The sequence below is a fragment of the Copadichromis virginalis genome, linkage group LG6, assembly GCF_057382275.1.
Source record: "Copadichromis virginalis isolate Kocher_CV1m ecotype Utaka linkage group LG6, C_Virginalis_male_GT1.1, whole genome shotgun sequence".
Classification (NCBI taxonomy): domain Eukaryota; kingdom Metazoa; phylum Chordata; class Actinopteri; order Cichliformes; family Cichlidae; genus Copadichromis; species Copadichromis virginalis.
Window position 1 is genome coordinate 26,824,412 of NC_140623.1, and position 25,767 is coordinate 26,850,178.

Sequence of the window (25,767 nt, forward strand, 5' to 3'; positions counted from 1 at the left end):
TCCACAGAGTATAAAAGTCTTGGGGATCATCGAGATCTTTTTTTTTTTTGGCAAATGCTAGACGAACCTTTGAGTTCTTTTTGATCAGCAGTGATTTTGGCCGTACAATTCTCCCATGGATGCGATTTTTGCCCAGTCTCTTTCTAATTTTTGAATCATGAACTCTGACCTTGACCTTAAGCGAGGCCTGCAATTCTTTAGATGTTGTTCTGGGTTCTTTTTAGATCTACTGGATGAGCAGTGTTGGGGAGTAACAGAATACATGTACCGCCGTTACGTATTTAAAATACAAAATATGAGTAACAGTTACCATTCAAAAAGGTGGTATTCAGAATACAGTTACTTTGTTGAAATAAAGGGATTACACGGCGGTCTTTTCCTGTTTCATATTTTAGGCTATGCTATCTCTATTTTTGGTAATTCCATGCCGGTGGAAACCCAAACAAAAGAGGCTCTAATGCCTGTGTCTCAGTCTTGTGTCTTATAATGACGTAAAGAAATATTTTTAAAAATGATTTAATATGAAGGCAATAGGCAGAGTCTTACAGGCATTTCCCTAAAGAATGCAGCCTGATGGGTAGTGTAGTCCGTGCTGCAGGGAGGATGGACTGCTACACCCGTTATGTCCGTGAGTGCCAGGGAGGGAGAAAAAGGAGAGTCGAAAAGTACGAGCTGTCACTGACCAGAAACGGGAGCTGGAAGCATGTAAATATAATAACCACTGCAGCCAAAAAGAAAAGAGTGCATGACGAGCCCAGTTGTAAGTAAGCTATTAAGACTCGACTGTACACCGTGTTCATGTTTTCCTCCGAAACAATAAGTTCCGTTGGAGCAGCCTTTCAACGGCTCTCTCTGTCTCTCGCTAGCAAAGTTGACCCAGACAACAAAGTAAAGCTAGTTTTCGGCTACGAGCCGACACGGAACCTGACGCATTAGCTAGAGGTCCCTTTACTATGGTTCGGAGCCGCAGACCTGTTTTATATACACGTGGAATAGTTTTCTATACGAGATCGCCTCAAAAAGTGCAGCCTTACCTAATGTCCACCTACTGTTACTCATTTTATATTAAGATTTAAAAATCTAGTTGGTGTTGGTATGGCGAGTAGCCTTCAGTAATAGTAATAAATCACAAAGCAATAGTACATTCATGTAGTTGTAAAAAAGAATGATAATACATTAAGTAATGCAAAGTATTCAGAATAGATTACTCTCATTGAGTAACGTAACAGAATACGTTACAAAATACATTTTGGGGCATGTATTCTGTATTCTGTAGTGGAATACATTTTAAAAGTAACCTTCCCAACACTGTGGATGAGTCATTGGTGTGTGCTTGGAGTAATTTTGGTAGGTCGGTCACTCTTCCCACTGGGAAGGTTTACTCCTGTTCCAAGTTTCTCCATTTGTTGAAGATACCTCTTGCCACAGTTTACTGGAAACCCGAGGGCTTAGAAATGTCTCTGTTGATGTCAGGTCTGAGTGTGGAAGGTTTGTTTGATGATCTGAAACACTAGTGTGTAACAAATATGGAAAGAAATTAAGAAATCAGGAAGGGGGCAAACAGTGAGCTTGAGAAACATTGACATAACATTTACATTTGTAAGTAAGTAAATTTATACAAATTCAGACAAAGTGCTTCACGTCAAATAAAACCAACAGAAAAAGAAATAAACAATAAAATAGAGTCTAAAAAGCTTTTCGACTCCACTGAGTTCACAGATCACAGACTGGAGAGACTGAGATTTAGAGTACTTGTTTCTATTTGTACTTGTTTTTGTTTCAGTCTCATTAAATTTGTTTTGAAGTCGGATGAAAACAAAATACGCTAAACAGGGACGTGTGAATGCCTTTTTCCGCTATTAATCACAACGTTGTGTACAGATCTTATTTGGAATTTCCTTTTATAAAATGTATTCATGCACTGGGAACAATGCTGGCCGCCCTCAACCGCCTCCTGTCCCCCACCCTCCCGGCCTGCTTTTCTAAAAACATGTTGACCTGGATCAGTTCTCAAAGTGAGAAATGAGGCAGCCGCCTGCTTCTGTGTAAATTGGCTCTCGTGGCATTTGAGGGGGAGTCATCAAGCTGGGCCACAGAGACGAACAGCACTACAGAAAATAGCTCCCATCAACTGCTTATCAAACTTAAAAAGGACTAAAGAGATGAGTTATTAAAAAGGTGTTGAGGGCTTTTGGTGATAATTTCCATCGTTGACCTTCTCAATTAGGTTTGCTGTGGGAAAATGTGTGGGTGCTTTTGAAGGGAAAAAGTGATGTCTGAAACAGAGACTTGCCTGCAGCAAAACATGTCACTAAAATGAATTGATATCCCACTGCCACCTATATGGGTGCTATATCTATACACAGGTGGCTCTGTTGGCAGCAGTGACAGTCTTCCCTTCACTAATTACAGGCCTTTCTGTTAGACACAGTATTTGGTATTTATAGGATGGCTGTAAGAGGATCCTCCGGCTGTTTTCAGCTTCAGGCTTTTGCACTGTAACAAACTGCTGTAAAATACCAGAAATTAAGTCCTTTAATGCACAATTTAGTGTGAAAACCACTAAATACTGTGAATGCTTAGTCCTCTAAAGAAAGAAAAATAATTAACAGCAACCTACCACACATTTTAGTGTAATACAGAGTTTTATATTTAAGCTAAAAGAATCGGTTTAAACATACTTTGATGTTTATTTTAGTTATTTTGTCTTTAGATTGCTGTGATGTGACATCCATTTTGTGTTGATGAATGCAACTTGTCACCCTTTTTTCACGTGTGTTAGTAAGCATGAATTTGTAAGTAATGCATTTCAATAGGAAGTATATTTTGTGCATGAAGCACTATTTTGTCAGAGAAAGCTAAGAGACATTACCATGGCAACCATGAAACCAAAGCTTAAATCTTGTGTTTTAAACAAGATTTAAGCTCAAGATCATTTCTGTCCCTACCCAGGTCTTTATTAATACCCTAACTTTACATATAACATCAAAAGGCTCTTAGTGAATGCTTTGGTTGTCACAGCTTCCTGCAGTTTTTCATGTACTCGTGAACTACTAGCCCAGGAGGTACTAGTACGTCTTAATAAAGTCTTCAACACAAACTGGAAATGGAGAATGTTCGCTTTCAAAGTAAAAGTTGTGGGTCAGAACTGCAGGCAACATCTGCAGGGCAGAACTTTTACTTTGAAGGCAACTTGTCTCCATTTCCAGTAGGCGTCACACTTTTCACAGTTTCTCTAAAGTTTGAAGAGTAGCTGGTGAGTATTTATACACAACAGGGGCGACTTTAGCCCATTTTTAGGGGTGCTTCAGCACCCCCGAAATGAATCAAAGCACCCCCAAAGATTTCTTACTTCTCTGAAAATATTTGCTGTTTGTGTGACACTACTAGAAATGTAAAAAGCATACAGTACTTGGTTGAGACGTAACATTTTAACAACAAAAGTACAGATTCCCCCCCCCCCCCCTCCCAAAATGGTTTGTTCCAGCTTTCCTCTCCCCTACTCTGGCTCTAGCACCCTTGGTGCCAGAGCGATGGTGGCTGAGATGTAGCAGAGCAGAGGTGTAAGTGCCTGGCTTAAAACAGGACATATTAGCTGCATTTAACCTTCAGTTACTCTTTATATTGTTAGGTAGTTATCAGACCATGACTCTTTTTAGCTGAAAAACATTACACCCAGGTAACCTGCAGTGTTGAAAACTTGTTTTCTGACAATGTTTGCTACTCTACAATCCGTCCTGCTCTGTAGCAAAATCAGCGACATTTGACTGTCCTGTTGCTCCCATTGAAATTTATACAGCCTATTTAAAAAAGTGTTTTGCTTTTCTTTCACAAATGTGGGGATTAAATTGTGTTAAAATGTACAAAACAATGATGTCATGTTTTGTGACGAGGACCCAGGCACAGAGAGACTTGATGAATTTAAGAATCCTATGATTTAATAAAGAAATTTGCAGACTTGCACAGAGATGGTAAAATTATGATGACTGATAACGGAGATGAAGACAAAAGACGATGAGGACAGGGAGGAACAGGGGTTTAAATGCACCAAGGAGACAGTCAGAGGGAACTCGGGACAACTGGAGACATTTAAGGATGCAGGGACTGACAGAGCCAGGGAAGAAGTCTCATCGTGACGAGTAAAGTTTATCTTGCCTGGCTGGGCAGCTCTCTGGGTGCTCAGCACCCCCAAAGCTCTGATCCTAGAATCGCCCCTGATACACAAGTCTGTCACTTAAAAAAAAACAAACAAAAAAAAAAACTATGACCGTAGCGATAGTGAAGAAAACAATCACAGGAAGGTTTTTAATGGCTGACTAGGCATAAACACTTTCTCCCCAGCAGCATATGGTTGCCAGATGGTCACTGTGTGTGACTTAATGTTGTCACAATGATTGTCACATAGCCAAAAACTGTGGACTAGTAAATGTTGTGTGGCTAGTGGTCATGTGTCTGCAAAACCAAAACAGAAAAAAGTAAAGTAGTCCCTTGGTTTGAAAAGTAAAGTCAGCATAAAGTGACTGTAACCTGCATCTTTGTAAGGGCCACCTAGGGGCTAGGGCTGTGGTTGCAAAAGCTACCAAGCTATATATACGTATATATATTACTTTGAGTGGATTTTATTAATACAAAAGTTTTAAAAAAAATCTATAAATAAATTTAGGAGGAGAACATTTAGGAAGAAACGTTTTATAATAATGGATTGCATTTATATAGTGCTTTTCAAGACTCTCAAAGCACTTTACAATTCCACTATTCATTCACTCTCACATCCACACACTTGTGGAGGGAAGCTAAATTTGTGGCCACAGCTTCTGACAGCTGGGACGCTGCCATATCGCGCCATCGGCCCCTCTGGCCAACAAGTAGGTGAAGTATCTTGCCCAGGAACACAATGACCAAGCCAGACAGAGCTGGGGATCGAACCGGCAACCTTCCGGTTACAAGATGAGCTTCCCAACCCCCTGAACCACGATCGCCCCAATGACAATAAAAAATAAAAAATGACAAAAGGGGAAAATAAATATACCCCATAAATGACCCGACTCAGTCACTTGAATGTTAGTCAGGTGTATTCATGGCTGAATGGGTAAGTAGAGTAACATTCCCTTAACAGTATCATCTAAAGTGGGTAGGAGAAATGCAACACACCTTAGTGCAAGAAGAGAAGAAACTCAGAAACATAACACAGAATGTAATCAAAATCATACAAATTGCAATACATTAAATAACTGCTTTATGAGTACTTAAGTATAGTATAGCCTCCTAGATTAATTCTGGCCATTCTCAGTGCAAATAAAACAGACAAATTTTTACAGTGTACAATAAAGATCTGTCACGTGATTATTATTCTACTGCTTTCATGTGTAACCCACATTCAAGTGTAAATGCCACCTTGTTTTTGATTGTGAAACTTTGTGAATCATCACACTCCTGCCTTTAATGGGCAAAACAGTAATAACAAGTTTAGTTTCATTCAGACCTCTTAGAGGCAGCACACGCTGTTCCTTCGAGTTATTGTCGGCCCACTTTGTCCCTCTGTGTACTCACTTACTTGATTCCCTGACCTCTGACCTCTGTGCCTACACTACTTAGTCCTATTTTACTGCAACCCAACACCTCCTCATGCGATGTAACGCCCACCTGCTGTCTCATGACTAGAAAGTAAGGAGTTTTTAAAAATAAACCATTTGGCGAGCGCGTTTGTGTATTTATGTGCAAAAGAAAGAAGGGAAAAATAAGGTTTCCATGGAAACTAAAGAATTGTGTCTAATTGGCAATAACACTTCAAAGAGGTCTGAAATAAAAGGCCATAAAGCTGGCCTTGCACAGTCGTTTGGAAATGAATGACAACGCACAATAAGCACTGCTTGTTTTGATTTATTATTAATGCTTTATTTATTTACACAGATTGATAGTTCAATCTGTGCAGAACAAGCACAACATGGTTTTGGCCACTGTAGCAGCCTGTTCTGTCTATTTCTGGGATGGACGCTTATAAGAAACCAAAGAAGGAGAGATTATTTTGGCAGACAGGTGCTCTGTTTATTCAGCATACCCCCCACCCCCCCACCCACACACACAAATGCAAACGCGCATGTGAAAGTGCGTGAATGGACAAAATGTGATTTGTCTTAAATTTGGTGAGAAATTAAAAAAAAATCATGTGGTCATAATAGCTGCAGCACAATTTTCTTTTAAGTGTCGAGTTTAATTTATCTGCAACTTAGAGGCTTTAGATTTTTATTTCCAAATTTTCAGTTGAAGTTTCCAGGATGTTGACACAAACATTGTTATGTAACCTGTTAAACCAGATGTTAATCTCACTTGAATAACACTTAATCAAATGAAAAATACAAATGAGTTGGGAGCAGCAACAAAAGTTCCATTTTATTTAGTCTCACATAATTTATGGTGGGTTCTTAGAGGAGCAAGAACTGAACCGGTGGAAGGTTTGTAGTGATTACCCTCTTCCACCACTCTTCTTGTCAAAAGACTGGTTGTTCAGTCATCAGGGTTGACAGTGCAAGCCATTTGTATCCTGCAAAAAAAATGGAAGAGATCCGTTTTGTGTGTCAACTTGGTTGTAAAGCATGTGCCATTTACAGTATCCTCTTGTTGTCTACCTTTAAAGAAGCTTTAAATGATTCAAAACCAGTCAGATCCTGTGTGTCGGTGTGCTATGCCTGTAAATAGCTGAGCGTCCAGCATGTTGCTATGTATATTTTTGTTGACTACTGAAGACTTTTTATATCCACATGTGTTAATATGAGGCATCGATTGCTGACTGTAAGCTGGCGTGAAGTGACAACACTGATTTGAAGAGCACGAGAACTCTGCACAACCAAAACCTGGACACAGAGGCTATCTGCAGAGGCGAGCATGGAGAGTCCACGCACAGAGATTTAATGGCCAAAAAGTTTTGTGCAGAGACTTTGGTCCCCCTCCAGTGATAGGTGCGCTATCCACTGTGTACCCTGCATTCTTATTCTTGCTCTAGCAGCTGAGAATCCTAATGGCTGCATTAAAAAAAGGAAAATTTTCACACATCCAGTAAAATAGTACACCTTTATCTTTCCTCAACATAAGCTGCATTAAATTTAGTAATCTCTGATTCTTTTTATTGAAATTTCAGACTCAAACTGATTTATGAATACATTTCAGTAAAACTCATAACATTACCATCAACCATAGCAGGATTTTCTTTTTAATATGAAACCTGATTAACATGAAGTCAGCTAAGCCAGATGTCATATGTCAAAGTAAAGCTGCAAGTCTTTTTTGTTTGTTGTCTTTTCAATAGCCAGATCGATGACTGAGACCCACACCAGTGTAACTGAAGAATACCGTGGTCTCCTCTTTGCATGTACACCACTTTGTTATATGTGATGCAGAGTAATATGACAGTTCTGCTATTAACCCTATAATGCCATCCTCTAGAGTATTAATTCAAAATCAGAATAAAGACGTGTCCTTGATTAGCAACAATGGGCTTCCCTGAAAATGGCACAATGCTACAGATGATTACAGATCAAGGTTTGCTGTGAACCTATAAATATTTCTGCACTTCTGACAATCCTGTCCGGTCTCTTCCTTTTTTTTCAGTCAGGTTATCATACCAGAAAGACATATTGAGCATAATAATACTTTCAATCAAGCAGACAAAGTGTCCTGGCAACACCAGAGCTTCTTAATATCCTAATTCAAAATAATCTCTGACAAGGTTTTTGTAATTAGAATCAATATTACACATAAAATTTGTGATTTTATTTTCTTTTGTTTTCACTCAGGTCAAAACAGAACCTGAGCAGGACTGATTGTATGTGTTATCGTATGTATTAGCCATAGATATGTGTTCCTAATAAATAGGCAAATCGGTGTAATCATACAGAATAAATTTAGCAGTTTTCCCAGTAAGAAGATGAAACTGTAGATGTTCCAAACATGCATCTAAAGTGGGGATAATTTCCACTGAAGCATTTAAGGAATAGCTTTGATATTACACAAGAAAAGTCATGTTGTGTCCTTATTCCATATAAACACACACTAAAATGCTTCACAGACACTTCTTCTATTTCTACAGGATTTTGTCAGGATTACAAAAGTCTTCACTGGTGTTTATCTTTTGTTTTCTTTTTTTTTTTTTTGGATGCGAGTCTCAGTATCTGCCTGAGTGGGCTAAAGTCTAAATTATACAGTCCACATCTCCACTCTCTGGGGAAAACAATAGCACATATAAATAGGATCATAATCAGAGCTCTCTCTCTCTCTCTCTCTCTCTCGCTCTCCCTCCCTCCCTCTCTCCCACACACTCACGCTAGCAGGGATCAGGGCAGATGCACAACCACCAGGCTGGAGCAGCTCTCATCAGCTACTATGGAGCAACAAGCCCAAGCTCAGGATGGAGGCATGTGCAAGTTTGTGCAAGACAACTCTTGGAGCGTATTCATGACATAGGTGTTTCTCTATTAAAGGGAAGCAAGGAAGAAAAAGAGGGGAGAGCGGCAGAGACTGTAAATCCACTCAAGTTTCTTTTTTTTTTTTTTGGAGGATGAAACTACTAATTCAGTCTGCAATAACACAAAGGTGAGTGTTTAAAGCTCCATCTTTATGTTTGTTCCCCCACAGGGAAGGTCTTAGTCATAAGAAGTGTTTTAAGTTTATAATGATGGAACAATGACATGTAAGCTTTTAGCCCAGCGTATTTCCTTTCCTCACCCAAGTCTAGATCTCTTTAAAAGTGCATTATAAGGAGCTGCCACCTTCGTAGGCTCTGCTGCACTTCTTTTTTCCCTGTTCTAACTAACTAATTAACTACCGAGAAAATGTAATCAATACTTAAACGAAACCCTGACGCTACTGAATAAGTCAACTGTAATAAATGTGGGCAGGGCAAACAGATAGAGGAAAAGATTTCAAAGGACTACATCATTTTCAAGGTTAGGATAGTATTCCGCTCTCACCACCCTCCTCCTCCTCCACCTCCCAGCTGTCAATTATTCCTGCAGGCTTTGGATTGATTTTCAGCACTGGACAGCTCCTGTGGCCTCAATGAAACGGACACACGTCATAGCTGCAGCTTTGTTTGAAAACTGCCCCGTCATAACTTTTGTGTGCACTGTGTGAACCATTGATCGGCTTGTTAGACCTTCTCCTGCAGGGATGGATGGAGCAGAGATGGAAACTTAATCTTATATGTTTTAAATGTTTTAATGTTTTTAATATTGAAAGTGCTGATGCCATAGTTCAGTTGTCACTCAAATACCAGCAAAATTCATTCCCTTGAGTTTCAGTCCCTGTTCATTATCAGCAGGATATCAAGTCAATCAAATGGTAAATGGCCTGTATTTTATATAGCGCTTTACTAGTCCCTAAGGACCCCAAAGCGCTTTACATATCCAGTCATCCACACACACATTCACACACTGGTGATGGCAAGCTACATTGTAGCCACAGCCACCCTGGGGCGCACTGACAGAGGCGAGGCTGCCGGACACTGGCGCCACCGGGCCCTCTGACCACCACCAGTAGGCAACGGGTGAAGTGTCTTGCCCAAGGACACAACGACCAAGACTGTCCAAGCTGGGGCTGGGGCTCGAACCGGCAACCTTCCGATTACAAGGCGAACTCCCAACTCTTGAGCCACGATCGCCCCACAATCAAAGGCAAATGTTCAAGTGAAGTCAGAAGTCGGTGGTAATAAAATCAAAGTCCAGTTGCCAGTTTTTGTTTTCCTGTCAAGTCAAAGGTCTCAAGATTAATGACTAGAGTTTGGCTTCATCCACATCTCTATTACAGAGCAAAAATACAGGTGTGAGGTCATATAAACCAGTATGTTTATCTAATGCACTCTAAAGGGAAGTAAAAGTGAAGTGAGAAGAGTAATATTTTTTCTGAAATGTACAAAATTGAAGCAGAAACTGAAAAGAACAGAAGTTTAAAAATAAAGATTAGATTCCACCACTGTGTGTAATTAAAATTTACAGACAGACTGTTCATTGTTCATTCTCCAAATTGAACAGTGAAAATCACGACACTGAACAACCATCCACCAACTATCACAGCAGCTGCATCCTTAGAAAGGAAACCATTCTTCCCTTTTTTTTCCATTTACTTGAGCTGATTTGCCTGTGTTCATTATTGTGAGGTCCATGAAGCCATGAGTCTGGTAAGCGCAGGGACGTTTCCAGGGTTTTGCAATTGGGGTGACACACGGGTCCACGAGGAACAGGGGCAGGGGTGCAGCACAGGAAATCCAAATACTTAATGAGATTTAAAAGTCAGTGTAGAAAAACTGGGCAAGATTCTCTGCTTCATGCACAGCCTGTTGATGTTTGATGTTGCATGTCCTGTTGATGTTTTTATTTTTGTATGTGTTGGACACAGCAATTGTTTTAAAAGTGTAAAAACAAAAAGTATGTACATTTTTATTTAAGTAAAAGTTATATTCCTATATGTTTAAAAAACAAAAACAAAAAACAAAAACAAAAGTAAGAAAAAGGAGAATACCCTAATAATCTTCTGATGGCACATGATCTATTTATTAAGGTTGCATCTCTGTAAATAATCAAATTCAAGGTCTGGTTAAAAATACAAAAAAACATTCAGAAAAATTGTATTCAGAAAATTCCTTCTCTTTAAGATGGTTCATAATACAGAATTTTTATGGAACTTTCTGCAGTGTACTTCAATCGCTTAATAGTGCACAAAAAGTTATACAAACAAAAATATTTTAATTAAATAAAGCAAACATACTCGTTATGTTACACATTTCAAAATCACATATATATTCTTATTGGATCATAATTAATGATTCATTGCTGTTGATCACTTTAGTGTTGGAGCTGTTGATTATTTTTTATTATCTTTACAATAAATTGTGTGAAGTAGAAAGTGCAGTATTTGGTCATACAGTGGTGCTGGGCAATGTAATACCAGCAGTATGCTAGTCCAGCAGCTGTTACCAGCACTTACTTTAACCACTGGCTTGTATATGTAGAAGACTATAATTCTTTTGTTAAGACTAAACCTTTTCAACAGTTTCAACTAGTCACTGCTTATTTCGTGTGTGTGTGTGTGTGTGTGTGTGTGTGTGTGTGTGTGTGTGTGTGTGTGTGTGTGTGTGTGTGTGTGTGTGTGTGTGTGTGTGTGGTCAGGTCTGCTGAGTGATCAAGATCCTATTTTTTTTAACTTGGACAGAGTGTAGAGCCAGTGCTGTCCTCATGGATATGTAGGTCCTTCTCACTTAAGAACATCTTGTACAGAAATACAGAAAAATAGAGGACAACAAAAAAAAAAAGTCACACCCAAAAGCGTGCCAGTTCTCTCGCACATTTCTTTATTAAAAAGCCTTTACACAGGCAGAAGGAAGAAATACAAAAACAGGGTGCAGAATACACGTGTGTGTGTGTGTGTGTGTGTGTGTGTGTGTGTGTGTGTGTGTGTGTGTGTGTGTGTGTGTGTGTGTGTAAATCTTCTAATTTTATGCAAATGGCATTACACTTTATAGTAACATCCTCTGATGTTATAATCTCTTCATCTTAATCTGTATTTTTTCCCACTCTTTGGCCACCTCAAGTGACCTTGCACCTGTAAACCTTTATTTCTTTGTTTCTTTCCCTATTTCTTTATCTGTGTGTTTCTTTTTTCTCATTCCCCTCTTCTCATATGATCAGATGTCAGATTACATGATCAGATTACACAAGAGGGCTTAAGCCAGGTCATAAAGCTACTGCCATCCACCTTTCGTATTGTTGTTTGAATCGAGGGATTAAGGGAAGTAGTAATCTGTTATTTGAAGAGGGCTTCCTCCATCCTCTCCTCTGCATGGGATTATTATGTTGGAATATGAAAGTTTGGCTTGGCTGACGTAGTTGAATAAGAGCTACGTCATGCATGAGCATCCCTCTCAGAGTCTTTGACACAGTATTTAATAATAATATTAATCTTGTAGAGCTTTGTCATGCACTGTGCTGTATCCCTGTTGAGTTTCGGTGCGATTCTGTGGATGGCTCTCTCCTCTCTGTCAGTTTATCTCGTCCTGTCTCACAGGATAAATCATCATCACACACAAACACACAGGGCACAGCAAGTCAGTCCCTTTGAGAGGAGAGATGTTCCTATGGCGACAGCTAATACACTAACTATGATCATCAATTACTGTAGCTCTCTCCCTGGACTACTGTCAGCTGGGGAAAAGGAACCAGCATGCATAAAAAACAGTAACTGACTAATGATGAGGAATAAGAAAATAGAAGAGAAAGTACAAATATCCAAAAGTGACATCGCGCTACAGTCCGTTGTTTTACTTAGAGGACACAGGAAAAGGTAGTGAGCAGGTCTGTGGTAAACTTTTCTCAACTTCGAGGGGACGCAAACCACTGAATGACATATAACAGTGTAATAGACGGTTACCTAGGCAACAGGGGCCTTGAATGTCCATTAGTGACAAACGGTCAGGTTCAAAGCGATACATGAGAAGTGATATGTGGACATACCTTAAGGAGACATTAATTCAGCGAAGAATTGCAGTGAATTTCAAATTGCTAGGATTATTTGAATCCACATGTACATGCTGTATATTTTATGTACATGTGGTTTAGGTTTTAGCACCACAGTTCAGCATTTTGACTAAAGCTGGAAGGAATTTTAAGTAGTTTGTGTCACATTTAGGCAGCCTAAAGAGACACCACACAGGAAGTGTTTCATATTCGTAGCTGATGGATGCAATTTAACATGTGTTACATGATGGTAAAGGCTCGTATTTAAAGTAAAGGGGTTGTTCAAACTACCTTATTTTATTTTTACTCATTTCGTAACTGGTGGAAACAAAAATGGGCCTGTATTTCATGATGTTTACTTCCATAGCTGTTTTGTTCGTGTTTTAGTAAGAACAAAGCTTGTTTTATGAAACTTGTAATGTTCTTTTATGTTTTTATTGTCATAGAGCAGAATATTTTTCTAACAGCCCAATAAAGTGACAGCATTTTCTGAAGCATCAGGAGTTTCGCCTGCACTCCTAGAAGGTGAACTTGGTTTTGTGAAACCACTACTTCTATAATCATTAAATACATTGAACTGTATTCAACTGCGTTCACTGAAAGATGTGTCTATGGCTTTGTCAAAATGATGATCACCATGGCAACAACACTATACTGCTGTGCTGTGCTGTACTATAAATACTGCAAGGTATTTCCCTTATTTTGGACACTGTGAGCGAACAGATCAGCCAACATGGCTTCAAAGGCTTAACTACAACTACAAAAAAAAAGTTTTGTTGGGGGGCTAATAGTTTGAGAGTTATCATTTTTTTGTTTTATTATATCCATGCCCATTCATATCTTCAAACCTTGTTGTAAATTGATTTTTAGTTATTTATTTATATTTTTGAGTAGTGTTGTCCGCTCTTTAAAACCTAAAATCTTCTTTATTTCTGACATTGACTAAAACTTAAAAACAAACGAAATAAAGCATAATAAACTTATAATTTTAATTTCCACCATTGTAATAAAAAAGAAACAATCTTTAACCACTAAGGATAGGCAGTTCAGTTTAATCAAGAAAACAGAAGTAATAAATGGATTTTGTGAATGTGGCTGAAGCACTAATATAAGGGAGGTGGAAAGGGTGAATTTGTTTTTCAAGGTGTCCTTGGGCAAGATGTTGAACCCCAGATTAGTCCTGATGTATCCATCGGAGTAAATGTGTGCATGAAAGTAAGAAATATCCTTAAACGTATAGAATAACATGCTTCATGAATGTGGCGTGGAGTTAAAAGCATTCTGAGTGCTCGCTTAAATGTGAAAAGCACAAGGGTATATGCACTCACAGATAATTTAACTACATGTCCCTGTTCAATCCAAATGTCTAATCATCCAAATACATGGCAGCAAGTCCTTGCATTTGGGTATGCAGACACGATCTAGCTGTCCTGCAGAGGTTCAGCATGGTATGGTTGTGGCTGCTGTTCAAAAGAGAGAACAGCATTGGTTTCAAAAAAGAGAAAATATCTGGCGAGCGGCAGTTCTCTGGTTGAAAATGCTATGCTGATGTCAGATGTCAGAGGAGAATGGCCAGGCTGCTTTGAGCTGAAAGAAAGGTAGTAAGTTAAATAACAGTCATTAAAATCAAGGTATGCAGAAGAGCATCTCTGAACACAAAATAAATGAAACCTGAAGAAGTCTGGAAAAATGTTGCCTCGTCCAATGAGTCTTAATTTAGATTGCAGGTCAGAATTTGGTGTCAACAACATAGCTGTGTCTCGCCTTGCATCAGTAGCTCAGGCTGCTATCAGTGGTGTAATGGTGTGGGGGGAATATCTGGGACACTTTAGGCGTCTTAGTACAAACTTAGCATCGTTTAAATGGCAAAGCTTACCTAAGTATTTTTGCTGACCATGTCATTCTGTTGGCTGCTTCCAGCAGGATAACGCACCATGTCGCAAAGTTTAAATCACCTCAAACTGGTTTCTTGAAAATGGCAATGAGTTCCCTTTACTTAAATGGCCCGCTCAAACCAACAGAGCACCTCTGTGATGTGTTGGAATGAGAGATGAACAACAAATCAACAGCATTTGTGTGAAGTTATCATGTCAGTATGGCATTGGGTGTGTGTGTGTGAATGTCAATACTAGTCAATTTAAGATGAAATTATTGATATTTGGAAAAACTGTAAATCATCAAAAACAAAACAAACTTTATCTTGAGAAGCGAAACAAAACAGCATTCATGTAAAACTGCAAAGCCTAAAGAAGCAAATATAATAGCGTTATTAACGACATGTTTCTGCTGACAATTCTAAACAAAATTTAGTCAAAATATAACAAATCTACAATAAGTCAGGGCAACAAGAAAGAGTAATTTTCCCATTATAAATGCAGGCCAAACAGACCAGTCTGTGAACTGTGTCGTGCTCGCCTTAGCCAACAAATGAACTCGTTGACACTCACACGGGTCTGACCCATGTGACATGGCATACTGCCTGACGTCTTTAAGAACTCCATAAGTAAAGGTTCCCTCCTCCAGCTGTGAGAGTTAAGATGATGTAATCATCTGCCCTATTGGGATTATCCAATAGAAGATCATCCTTTATCCAGCCACTGAGCAGCCAGTTCATAACATCTGTCCTTGGTGTAACACGAGCGTGGAACCGTTGCATACAAGGGTTCATTACACGACATCCAATCCCATCAAAATCTGCTTGCGTGTGTGTGCTCATGTGTGTTAAAATGTGTAGCGGGGCATGTGCTTGTTATTGACGTAACAGCGATATCGAACGGAGGCTTTTAAACTACAGTTGTCAAAGGTTTTCCCAAGACAATCCATTTCTGCTCTTTCATTAATGCAGGCCTAATTCACATCAGCCAAAGTGATTCATGTACAATAAAACATAAACCACTAACGGCCTGTTGTGTTGCGTGTGACTGGCCCTCTACTGGTTATGCAACCCTGTGGTTTTTGTTCATCCTGGTTCCCGGTTTGCTGACATAACCCTGTCATCAGGCCAAAACAGCGAATCAATTGTTCCTCTAACAGTAGATTACCACTGATTCATCTCTTAAAACCTTTGTCCCTTCCACAGCCTGTCTGGTTTTCCACCCCTGGTTTGGCCTGAAGGTCCCTAAGGCTAATCACTAGCAAGGACCTAATCAATGTGCTGTCATTATACAAAACTGTCTGGTCTGCTCCATGCATTAGGAAAGGCCAAAGTTTGTGAGGGATTTTTGATTGTGAATTTTTGACCTTTTTTATGGAACTATGGATGGTGGGCTGTGGGAGATTCTTGTCTTCTGTTTGTGTGTTAGCCCCCATTTGACGAGATGTCATTACTTTATTACAAATATTCACGGTCCAGTGAGAATCAGTCGTACTATCTTCAGTGTCTTTGAGATTGCTTTAGGTTGTTATTCTCCATTAAAAAGTCTAAACTAGCGAAATTGTTATTTTTTATGTTGCTGCTTTTTCAATCTTTATTTTATCACATCAGAACATATTTGTGTGGTGAATGAATGTATATTCACTTGACTCCGGATCTGCCCTTATTCTTCGTGGCATGGATTTGGCTGTGAACTGAAGATGCTGGAGATTGGTTCATTGTTTAATGACCAACTATGCAGGTGTACCTAATAAAGTGTCCAGTGAGTGATAATGTAGACTGCGAGTGATAAACAGACAGGTGAAAATTATGTTCAGTGTTAAAGAAATTCTCAGGAATTTAAATTGGTGCATTAAAATGTAATGCAGCAATCCTCTAGATTTGCCAGAGGAATGGTGCAGAAGGTTTACAGTAAAACAACTGAATAAGCTGCATTAGAGCTGGCAATAATGTTCATGAATGTTACTGAAGAAGACAGGACTGTCCATTTTACTGCTGACAGAATTTTTTATAATGTGATGGAATGACATGGGAAGGGGCAGTGGGAATCATAATCGTGTGAATAATATCATTGGATCATTAATTATGGATTTATTGATGTGTTGTATGATGTGTAGGTGTTGTACATCAGTGCCTTTTATATATCTATATATAACGATGGAAATGATGGAGGGGAAACTGAAGATGGTTAATTCCTGGACCCTCGGGGGCTATCATATTCCTAGGAATTCCCAGGAATGAGCTATGTTCAGTTTCCCCTCCATAAGTTGTTGCGTTTTATATGCTGTGATCTGTGCTCAAATTTTGATGTATTCTCATATTCTAAAAAACTTCAGCACGGCTCCTCTTTGTCCTCTACATTCACAGAAAATGCACCAAGAGAGCACAGTGCTGATAACAAACGCAAGTCACACCTGAGCTCATACTGCCTCCCTGTTCAGCAACAGTACGTTAATGGTTGGAACTACCCGCCCCAACCTACATTACTGCCCCCGCAGATACAGCCTGATGATCACCGGTGCCATGGGAGCGGTGCGGGTCAACAGGTAAGAGGTAATGGGACTGAAACTATGTCAGTGGATGCAGCTTTTAGAACATTTCTTCCTTTCAATTTGGCAAAGTATGTCCATTCATTAGTAGCCTTTTAAACACAGATATATTAAAAGTAAACCACAAAATCAAAGCGTTAGATTGAAACAGATGCACAGCTTTACTCCAAGTTTTAAAAAATTGAATTACAGGCTTAATGATGCAAGGATTAGTACGGCTGCAGAATATAGATTAAAGTTGATACAGCCTGTATTTATATCTGCTTTTATACTAGTTTTCTGGACACATGAGAGAGTTTTTTAATTCCTGTCTGTGTCATGTGGGTTTATTCATATTTGTTCGAACAAATGTAATCAGTCATTATCAGTCAAAGTTAGCTTGATGCAACCATTCATACTGTTGATACAGGTGGATGATAAAATCTAAAACAGCAGTTTTCATTTTAGGCTCCATAAACTACTAATTAAGAATTTATTTAGACTCATTTTTTTTTCTTTTTTTTCCTTCATTTTTCTTCCAGATACAGCATCGTTTCCACAGATGAAGATGCCCTGAAGATCTCCAGCCTGGGCCTCCACAACGGACACAGTCCTCTGAGCCAGCAAACGCTATCCGGGACCTGCATGCGAGGTGAGGAAGGAGGAGGGGGAGGAGGAGAGTGTCCCGGAAGCGATGACGGAAGAGGGGCTCTGTCTCTGAGGGTGACAAATGATCCGATTGTCCACAACAGCTGCCGAGCTTCACCTTCATGCCGCCTGGGCCTGGATCTGGGCATCGGGCGTGTGCGCAGTCGCTTTGTGAAGAAAAACGGCCAGTGCAACGTGGTTTTCAACAACATGGAGGATAAACCACGACGATACCTGGCTGACATCTTCACCACTTGTGTGGACATACGCTGGCGCTACCTCCTGCTCATCTTCACCACCACCTTCCTTCTGTCTTGGCTGCTGTTTGGCCTGATCTTCTGGGGAGTGGCATACGCTCATGGAGACTTTGACATTCGCATCCCTGATAAGGACGGAGATGCTCGAAGTAGCGCAGAGGAAGGAAAAACCGAGTGGCGGCCATGTATTCTCCACATCCAGGGTTTCATTGGGGCATTCCTCTTCTCCATAGAGACCCAGACCACCATTGGATACGGTTTCCGGTGTGTCACCGAAGAGTGTCCGTTTGCAGTGGTGACCGTTGTGGTGCAGTCCATTGTGGGCTGCATTATTGACTCCTTCATGATAGGGACCATCATGGCAAAGATGGTGCGGCCCAAAAAGCGGGCGCAGACCTTGCTGTTCTCGCATCATGCTGTCATCGCTCTGCGAGACGGGAAGCTGTGCCTCATGTGGCGGCTGGGGAACATGCGCAAAAGCCACATTGTAGAGGCCCACGTCCGTGCTCAGCTCATAAAGCCCTATGTGACTGCAGAGGGCGAATACCTCCCCTTGGAGCAAACGGACATCGATGTCGGCTATGATGACGGACTGGATCGGCTGTTTCTGGTGTCGCCGCTGGTGGTGGTCCACGAGATCAACAAGAACAGTCCTCTGTATAACCTGAACCGCAATGACTTGCAGAAGGAGGACTTTGAGATTGTGGTCATCCTGGAGGGCATGGTGGAGGCGACAGCTATGACCACTCAGGCTCGCAGCTCCTACTTGGCTAAGGAGATCCTTTGGGGTCACCGCTTTGAGCCTGTGGTGTTTGAGAAGGGTGATCGCTACCATGTGGACTATTCCCGCTTCCATAAGACCTATGAAGTGCCATCTACACCTATTTGCAGTGCCAGGGAACTGAACCAGATGATGGGTCACAGGGGGCACTCCTCATCCTCCAGCTCGAGCTGCTCTCAGTCCCCCTCACCGTTTGCTCCGAGGGCGAGTCATCGCCTACTGGGCTCACACTCTCCCAGTGCTTTCTGCTACGAGAATGAGGTAGCTTTGTGCTGTGGGGATGATGAGGATGAGAAAGATCCAAAGGAGCAGCTGGGTGATTTAGGTTTCAAGGAGACATTTGTGGAAGAGCAGAGAGTGGAGATGTTATGTGTTCTGGACACAGAAAATCAGATCAGCCTTGACAGACTACAGCCTGCTCTACCTTTATACATCAGCAGAGAGTCAGGAGTTTAATCACTGGTAATGACTGCTCTTCCATTTATTTCCTCTCTTTGCGTGCACCCAACCAAAGTATTGAACTCTTGTAAAAAATAAAAGACGGTGAACGCAATAAAGCACACACGTCTTGCGAAAATACACACAGCTTTTAGTTCACATGGTTTCAGATAATGCACACTTTCAGTGTAACATCAACATCTGTCGAACCGCACAGCTCACCTGCTTTTAAACACGGTGACGAGGTAATTGTCTTCAATCATGAGTTACCCTGAACGTTCAATTGCTTACTTGTCTGTTTCTGTGTGACCTGTGTTTTAGGCGCAACTAAGCTTTCTGTTATTGATTTCCATTCATTTTTGTTTTTGTAAATATGATATAGTTTTATTTTAACTTTATAATGAGTTGACATCATATGCAGATAGCTACAGGATTAAAAAAAAATTAAGCATGACGCAAATGCTTCAAACTTTAACACACTTGCTTTCTTTGTGTAAAAATAAATTACTTCTGCATTTTCATCTTCTGTCTTCTTGCCTGAATTCTGCTGCATTTCACATCTGATAAGTAAGCACTTCTCTCTCTCTTTTCTTTCGAAGTTCATCACTGTATATTCTTTAGCGCTAACAAAGCACAGATGAAATCCAGAACCACACTATACAATTCAAACCTGTGCACACGATGAACGAGCACTTTACTCTTACTTTTTTTCAACAAACACAAACACTTTGCAACTGTGTTATGTTTTCTATGAACAAAACCACCTAATAAACAGCAGTATGTACTGTTATGACTGGAACTGCCTCTCGTCAGTCTCGAAATTATTTCACATTTTCAAATAATTTTACAGCTTTCGTGTCATTTACCACTTTGATCAGTCCAATTACGACATACTTTTAGCCTTATTATGTGTTGTGATGTTTAGGGATGGGTATCGAAAACCGGTTCTTGTTGAGAACCGGTTCCCACTGTTTCAATTCCTTGGAATCGTTTGCCACTTTTAAAAACGATTCCCTTATCGATTCCAGTTGCCCCGAATGACGTCATCACGTTGAGTAGCGTCTTTTACCCAGTAGGAAACACGGCGCCTGAGCGGCACAAACGCTCAAAAGTTTGGTTACACTTTATGAGAAAGGATGACAACAGGGCAACGTGCAATACTTGCAAAGTAGAGATTTCATCAAAGGGAGGAAACACTACGAATATGCAAAAGCATTTGCTCAAAAAACACGCGATTGCTTTCAACGAATGTCGTGTTTTTGATCCGCTCCGGACTAGCGAAGCTCAACCCAGCAGCAGCGGTAGCGTTTCCACGTCCTCTCCCGTTAATACTGCAGGTAACTAATCAATTAGCATTGCATATTATGTTAGCGCGATTTACCTTATTACAAAACCTGCTATTACTGTGCGTTGCATTTAGATAACCATGATGAGAGAGACAGAGTCTGGCTGGCTCAGATGCTGGCAGTTCTCGCTGCAGTCTACCGGTAGCGTCTCCTTTCAGGCCAGGATAGACGAATGTCACCCAGCAGTGTCTAAGTTTGTGGTCAAAGGCTTGCACCCATTTGCCACAGCAGATGCCCCCGATTTCACTTTGGTAAGTGAATGTGTTTAATTGTAGGCAGGGACATTACTGGATATTCTTGTGTAATTGCTACAGAATAATTTATGTTAAACTTTGTTATTGCTACAGGAGAATATTTATTTTATTATTTTACATATACATTTTTTTCCTGGGGACCCTGTGACACCCCATTGAAGAGCCGAAGGCTGGATCTCTTAAGATCTCACTGTTGGGTTTGTAAGGCCATGTTACTCCTAAATTTCTATCTTGTTCAAAGAGAAGATATAAAACACAGTTCTAAGCTAATCGACTTTAGTGTTCTCCTTTTAAAAAAAAAAGAATTGATAAGAGAATCGATAAGGAATCGAATCGTTAAACAGAATCGAAAATGGAATCGGAATCGTTAAAATCTTATCAATACCCATCTCTAGTGATGTTACAGGTGCTTTTCTATGAGAGAATACAAATGAGGAGTTTCCACCCTGATTTACAAATAAATTCTTTACAAATCCTACCATGTGGATTCATGGATTTTATTTTTCCACGTTCTGTCTCTCACAGTTGAAGTGTACCTCTGGTACAAATTACTGACCTCTGTCATCATTTTAGGTGGGGGAACTTGCACAATCGGTGGCTGACTAAATACTTTTTTGCCCCACTGTACCTGTGCAGGTATGGAGATGTCTAGGGGAGAGAGCAGCAGACCTTTTGAGCAGATTGTTTGAAACAATCCTGGAGAGTGAGAGGATGGTAACTGGTAAATGGCCTGCATTTGTACAGCACTTTTCTAGTCCCTAAGGACCCCAAAGCGCTTCACACTACATTCAGTCATTCACCCATTCACACACACATTCACACACTGGCGATAGCAAGCTACATTGTAGCCACAGCTGCCCTGGGGCACACTGACAGAGGCGAGGCTGCCGGACACTGGCGCCACCGGGCCCTCTGACCACCACCAGTAGGCAAACATGGGGTTAGTATCTTGCCCAAGGATATTTGGCATGCAGCCAGGAGGCAGCCTGGGATCGAACCACTGACCTTCAGATTAGTGGCTGACCTGCTCTGCCACCTGAGCTACAGCCACCCAGATGCCTACAGGATGCCTAAAGAATGAAGAAGTGTACTGATACACTGATAAGGTGGTGTGGGGGCTGTGGAAACTACAGAGGGATAGCCCTCATGAGCCTAACCAAGAAGCTAGGTTAAGGAGAGAGACGAGCATCAGTGAGCAAAGGTATGGCTTCACGTCAAGAAAACGCACTGCAGATGTGATCTTAGTAGAGCTGGGCGATAGAACGATAACGATATGTATCGCGATATAACTTTTACTCGATAGAGAAATTAAGCTATCGCGATAGACCTCGCCGCTCTTGTCCTCTTAAAAAAAAAAAAAAAAAAAAAAAAAAGGTCAGCCGATCCAAATTCAGTAGCGCAGAGCTGAACCAATCACAGCCGCAGCGTCACGTCGCGTGACTTGCTACGCACAGCACAAGTGCCAAGCCGCACGTGTGTTTGTTTGGGAAGCAGCCAGCGGGTAATGGAGCCAGCGCGTAATGGAGGAAATGAGTGTGCCGACTAGAAAAATCAACCGAGCGTGACCGAAGAGAAAACAGATGACGGTTCCAATGCCGGAGAGATTGTCGAACGGAAGAGCCAAAGAAGTTCCGTAGTTTGAAGGTATTTCGGCTATTTCAAGTCTGACAAAAACAGAGTAGCGTGCACTGTAAATTGTGCTGAAAGCAAGTCTGGAAATACAATAAACTGGTGCATGCGTCACACTGTGCGCCACGTTATTGTTTCAGTGAAATGAATTTCTACAATACTGTTACTGTTAATTCTACTCTCTGCAGTGTTTAAATGCTTACATATACACACAGTTACTGTCCCTCCACACATACGACTCGGTTCTGCTTCTATGCCGCAGCTTTGTTTACTTTTTCCCACCGAGGCTTCTAGACTTCTGATTGGCCAATATTTCTGCACGGTTAGGAATCTAGCGCCACCTGCTGCTTTGGCATGTTCATAGCAGCGTTTTCCTTCATTTCTGCCTTTACGTGTGGACGGGATTATTTTTTAAAACGAAAACGGAAAATCTCTGTTTTCAAAAATACCCGTGTACGTGTGGACGTAGCCTCAGTCTCTGACTGGAAGCGCTAATTCGTCATTCGGCTTTTGTCAGAATAAAGTAACTGTTAAAACTGTTTGAAAAGCTCAGCTATACAACAAGGAGAGATTGAGAATTTCCTTTTAGTTCTCAGTTTATTTGATATTGACAAAAGTTAGTCAGTTTTGTCTGTTCTTCTGTAAAACAAACTAAGATTTATTTTTAGAATTCATATTTTGTTTCTAAGTGGAATTGACAATTTAGTCTGTTTCATTTGTTCTATTTTGAAACTTAAACGCTTTAGCGGCTGCCTTTTGTGTAGTTTGCAATATTTGCCTTTATTTATCTGAAAAAGTCTCATGTTCCTTAAGTACATCTACCCTGTTGAACTTATTATGGGAAATAAATATTTAAAAACAAGCTGCTGATTATTTCACATTTTACTTGTGAGCAACGGCACATTTAAATCTTACAAATATAGTTATTTGGCTTATATCGTGATAGATATCGTTATCGCCTGAAATGAAAAAAACATATCGTGATATGAAAAAATCTCATATCGCCCAGCTCTAGATCTTAGCATAAGGAAGCAAAAGGAGTGGCAGAGACGTGTGGTGGTGTAGGACGTGGACTGTGAGACAGCGGTGAGGTGTGCAGTAGAAGTGAAGGTGAGGGTGGGATTACATCAGGAATCTGCTTTGAGCCCCTTCTTTTTGATAGTGGCCAATGAGGTCAGGCAGGGGTCTCTGTGGACTATGATGTTTGTTGACAATATTGTAAATGGCCTGTATTTATATAGCGCTTTACTAGTCCCTAAGGACCCCAAAGCGCTTTACATATCCAGTCATCCACTCATTGGTGATGTGGAGCCATTGTAGCCACAGCCGCCCTGGGCCGCACTGACAGAGGCAAGGCTGCCGGACACTGGCGCTACCGGGCCCTCTGACCACCACCAGTAGGCAACAGGTGAAGTGTCTTGCCCAAGGACACAACAACCGAGACTGTCCAAGCCGGGGCTCGAACCGGCAACCTTCCGATTACAAGGCGAACTCCCAACTCTTGAGCCATGATCGATATTGGGATCGGTAGTGAGGCGGTGGCACTGGAGGTGGAAGAGTTGAGGCCTACTGAGCAGGCCTGTGCTCTGCTTTCAGTATGACACAAAGGAATAAATCTTCTGAGTCCCATACATTCTTCTAAAATTTTTACTTAAACAAAGAAATTATACAACAAATATATTAAGTTGCTCTCATTATACTCCACTCCATGTTGCACCCATCAAAAACCATGTGATTCCACAGACCTAACTCCTACAGGTATATCATGATGTCACTAGCCAGAAAAAAACAGAACCTTGTTTACAGTTTTTGCTAAGACATGTCAGCCTAACGTTACATAAACTTGTTTTAACATTACAAATTAGTTTAGACATGGGAGATAATAATTTAGATATATATGTTATAGACTTAGATAAAGAGATGACTTCTCAAAGTTATATTCTCACATGATAAGATCAACAGCATTAGTCTTTAATGTGAATTTCAGCACTAATCAACCAATTGCTAAGATTAAAATTTGGTCACCATCACAATGCATTATTAATGACAGGCAGCAGATAATTAATAGCCTTCTTCCAGTGAGAAAACAGAATTTCTAATACATAGTTAAACTGGTTCACGCAGACTGGAGAGGCTGCAGAGTGGTTTGTATTTATTTTTTAACAAAATAAATGAACAAAAACAATTCTCAAAAAGCAGTATTACGATTTGGGGAGTCCTGTGGACATATGTTAAGTAACAATAAGATTTATTTTGAAATAAAATCCAAATGAGAAGATTAAAATGAGATTGCAAAATGGAACAACCAGATTCAGGAACAGCAACCACTGTGAGTACCAAATACCATCACTTCTGCAAAAACGTCGTCGTGTGCTCTTGATGGGGACTTAGATGCAGCTTTGCCCCTTGGGTTCACAGGCAGGCTAATTCAGTCGTGATATGAAGGGCGAACCCTCCATCAATCTCACCTACAAGACCTACATTTGGACAAGGATGAGCACTTTGCAGTGGCCCACATGCAATATTTTTAATCTGGTTGTGTTTTTGTTTCACAGAGTCACAGAGAAAAGGTCAGATTTCAGCCTGACAAATCGTAGACTGGAATGAAAGGATACTTTGAAATAAAGAATAAAGACATAAAGAAACAGAAGTAGAAAAACAAAGCAAAATATATAAAGAGCATTTAAAACATCAAGAGAAACTGAAGTAAATCTGTAGGAATTTCCTTGGTTGCAGGCTCCATCGTGTGGCTGAACTGCGACATTGAACAGTGATACCATGAGGAAAGAGCTGTAATATTACTACACTGTTATTATCATGATGTTTATTAAAATGTGATTAAAACCCTTGGAGTAAACAGGTGGTTTTTCTAAAGGGTGATCACTCACAGGAATAATTTAGCACAGTGGCTTAAAATCTGAGGTTCACAACGTTTCCAAGGAGTCATATGAAAGACATAAGGCCCTGAAGAGGATCAGCTGGGTAGAAATGTGGGAAACATCTTGGGATTTTCAGTTTAGATTTCCCTGATTTCTGTCATGGGTAGCCAACTTGCCACTAAAACTTATTAGACCCAATATGTGCTTTTTCTCATCGGAAAAGGTGCTAAAATCTGAGAATTCTCCAGCAAAATATTAAGATTTTAAAGTGAAGACTACTTGTTGGAAGCGCTTATGTCTTATGAACACTAGTAAGTGCCCACGCCTGTTTGTGCTGTCGGCAAACTGCTATACTTAACAGTACTTAACCACATTGAGAAAAAAGAGGGGATGGTAGCTGTTGTTTATATGCTAAAAATGGGTCATTTCAGCCTGTTGCTAGGTGGTCGCCAGGCATGTACGTTTCAGTTTTTGTGGATATAAAGGAGATGTTATTGTCATGAAATTAAAACAACAGCAGTTTCCTAATAAGCTGCTTTAGGTTCTAAAAGGTTAAAAAAAAGATAGGTCATTTTATCACATTCTTGTTGGTTGCCAGGCAACCTGTAACCAATTTTTGTAGATATAAATTATA

General features: G+C 40.4%; 1 protein-coding gene across 2 annotated transcripts; it reads left to right on the plus strand.

Annotated features, from left to right (window-relative positions):
• The first annotated feature begins 501 nt into the window (after positions 1 to 501).
• Positions 502 to 19,546, plus strand: LOC146707929 (ATP-sensitive inward rectifier potassium channel 12-like). Of its 2 annotated transcripts, none has more exons than XM_085459552.1 (4): positions 502 to 760; positions 8,322 to 8,586; positions 16,741 to 16,919; positions 17,444 to 19,546. In XM_085459552.1, exons 3-4 carry the CDS (start codon positions 16,828 to 16,830, stop codon positions 19,041 to 19,043), a joined length of 1,692 nt encoding a protein of 563 aa, XP_085315678.1. In that variant the 5' UTR covers positions 502 to 760; positions 8,322 to 8,586; positions 16,741 to 16,827; the 3' UTR covers positions 19,044 to 19,546. The 2 variants fall into 2 exon arrangements, with proteins under 2 accessions (XP_085315678.1, XP_085315679.1); XM_085459553.1 differs by having other exon boundaries at positions 8,325 to 8,586.
• The last annotated feature ends 6,221 nt before the right edge of the window (positions 19,547 to 25,767 follow it).

Excerpts from the sequence above, each read along its gene's own strand:
- LOC146707929 (XM_085459552.1), top strand. The coding sequence starts at position 16,828 with ATGGTTGGAACTACCCGCCCCAACCTACATTACTGCCCCCGCAGATAC. Across the intron at positions 16,920-17,443 it reads GGAGCGGTGCGGGTCAACAG|ATACAGCATCGTTTCCACAG; the intron begins GTAAGAGGTAAT and ends TTTTTCTTCCAG.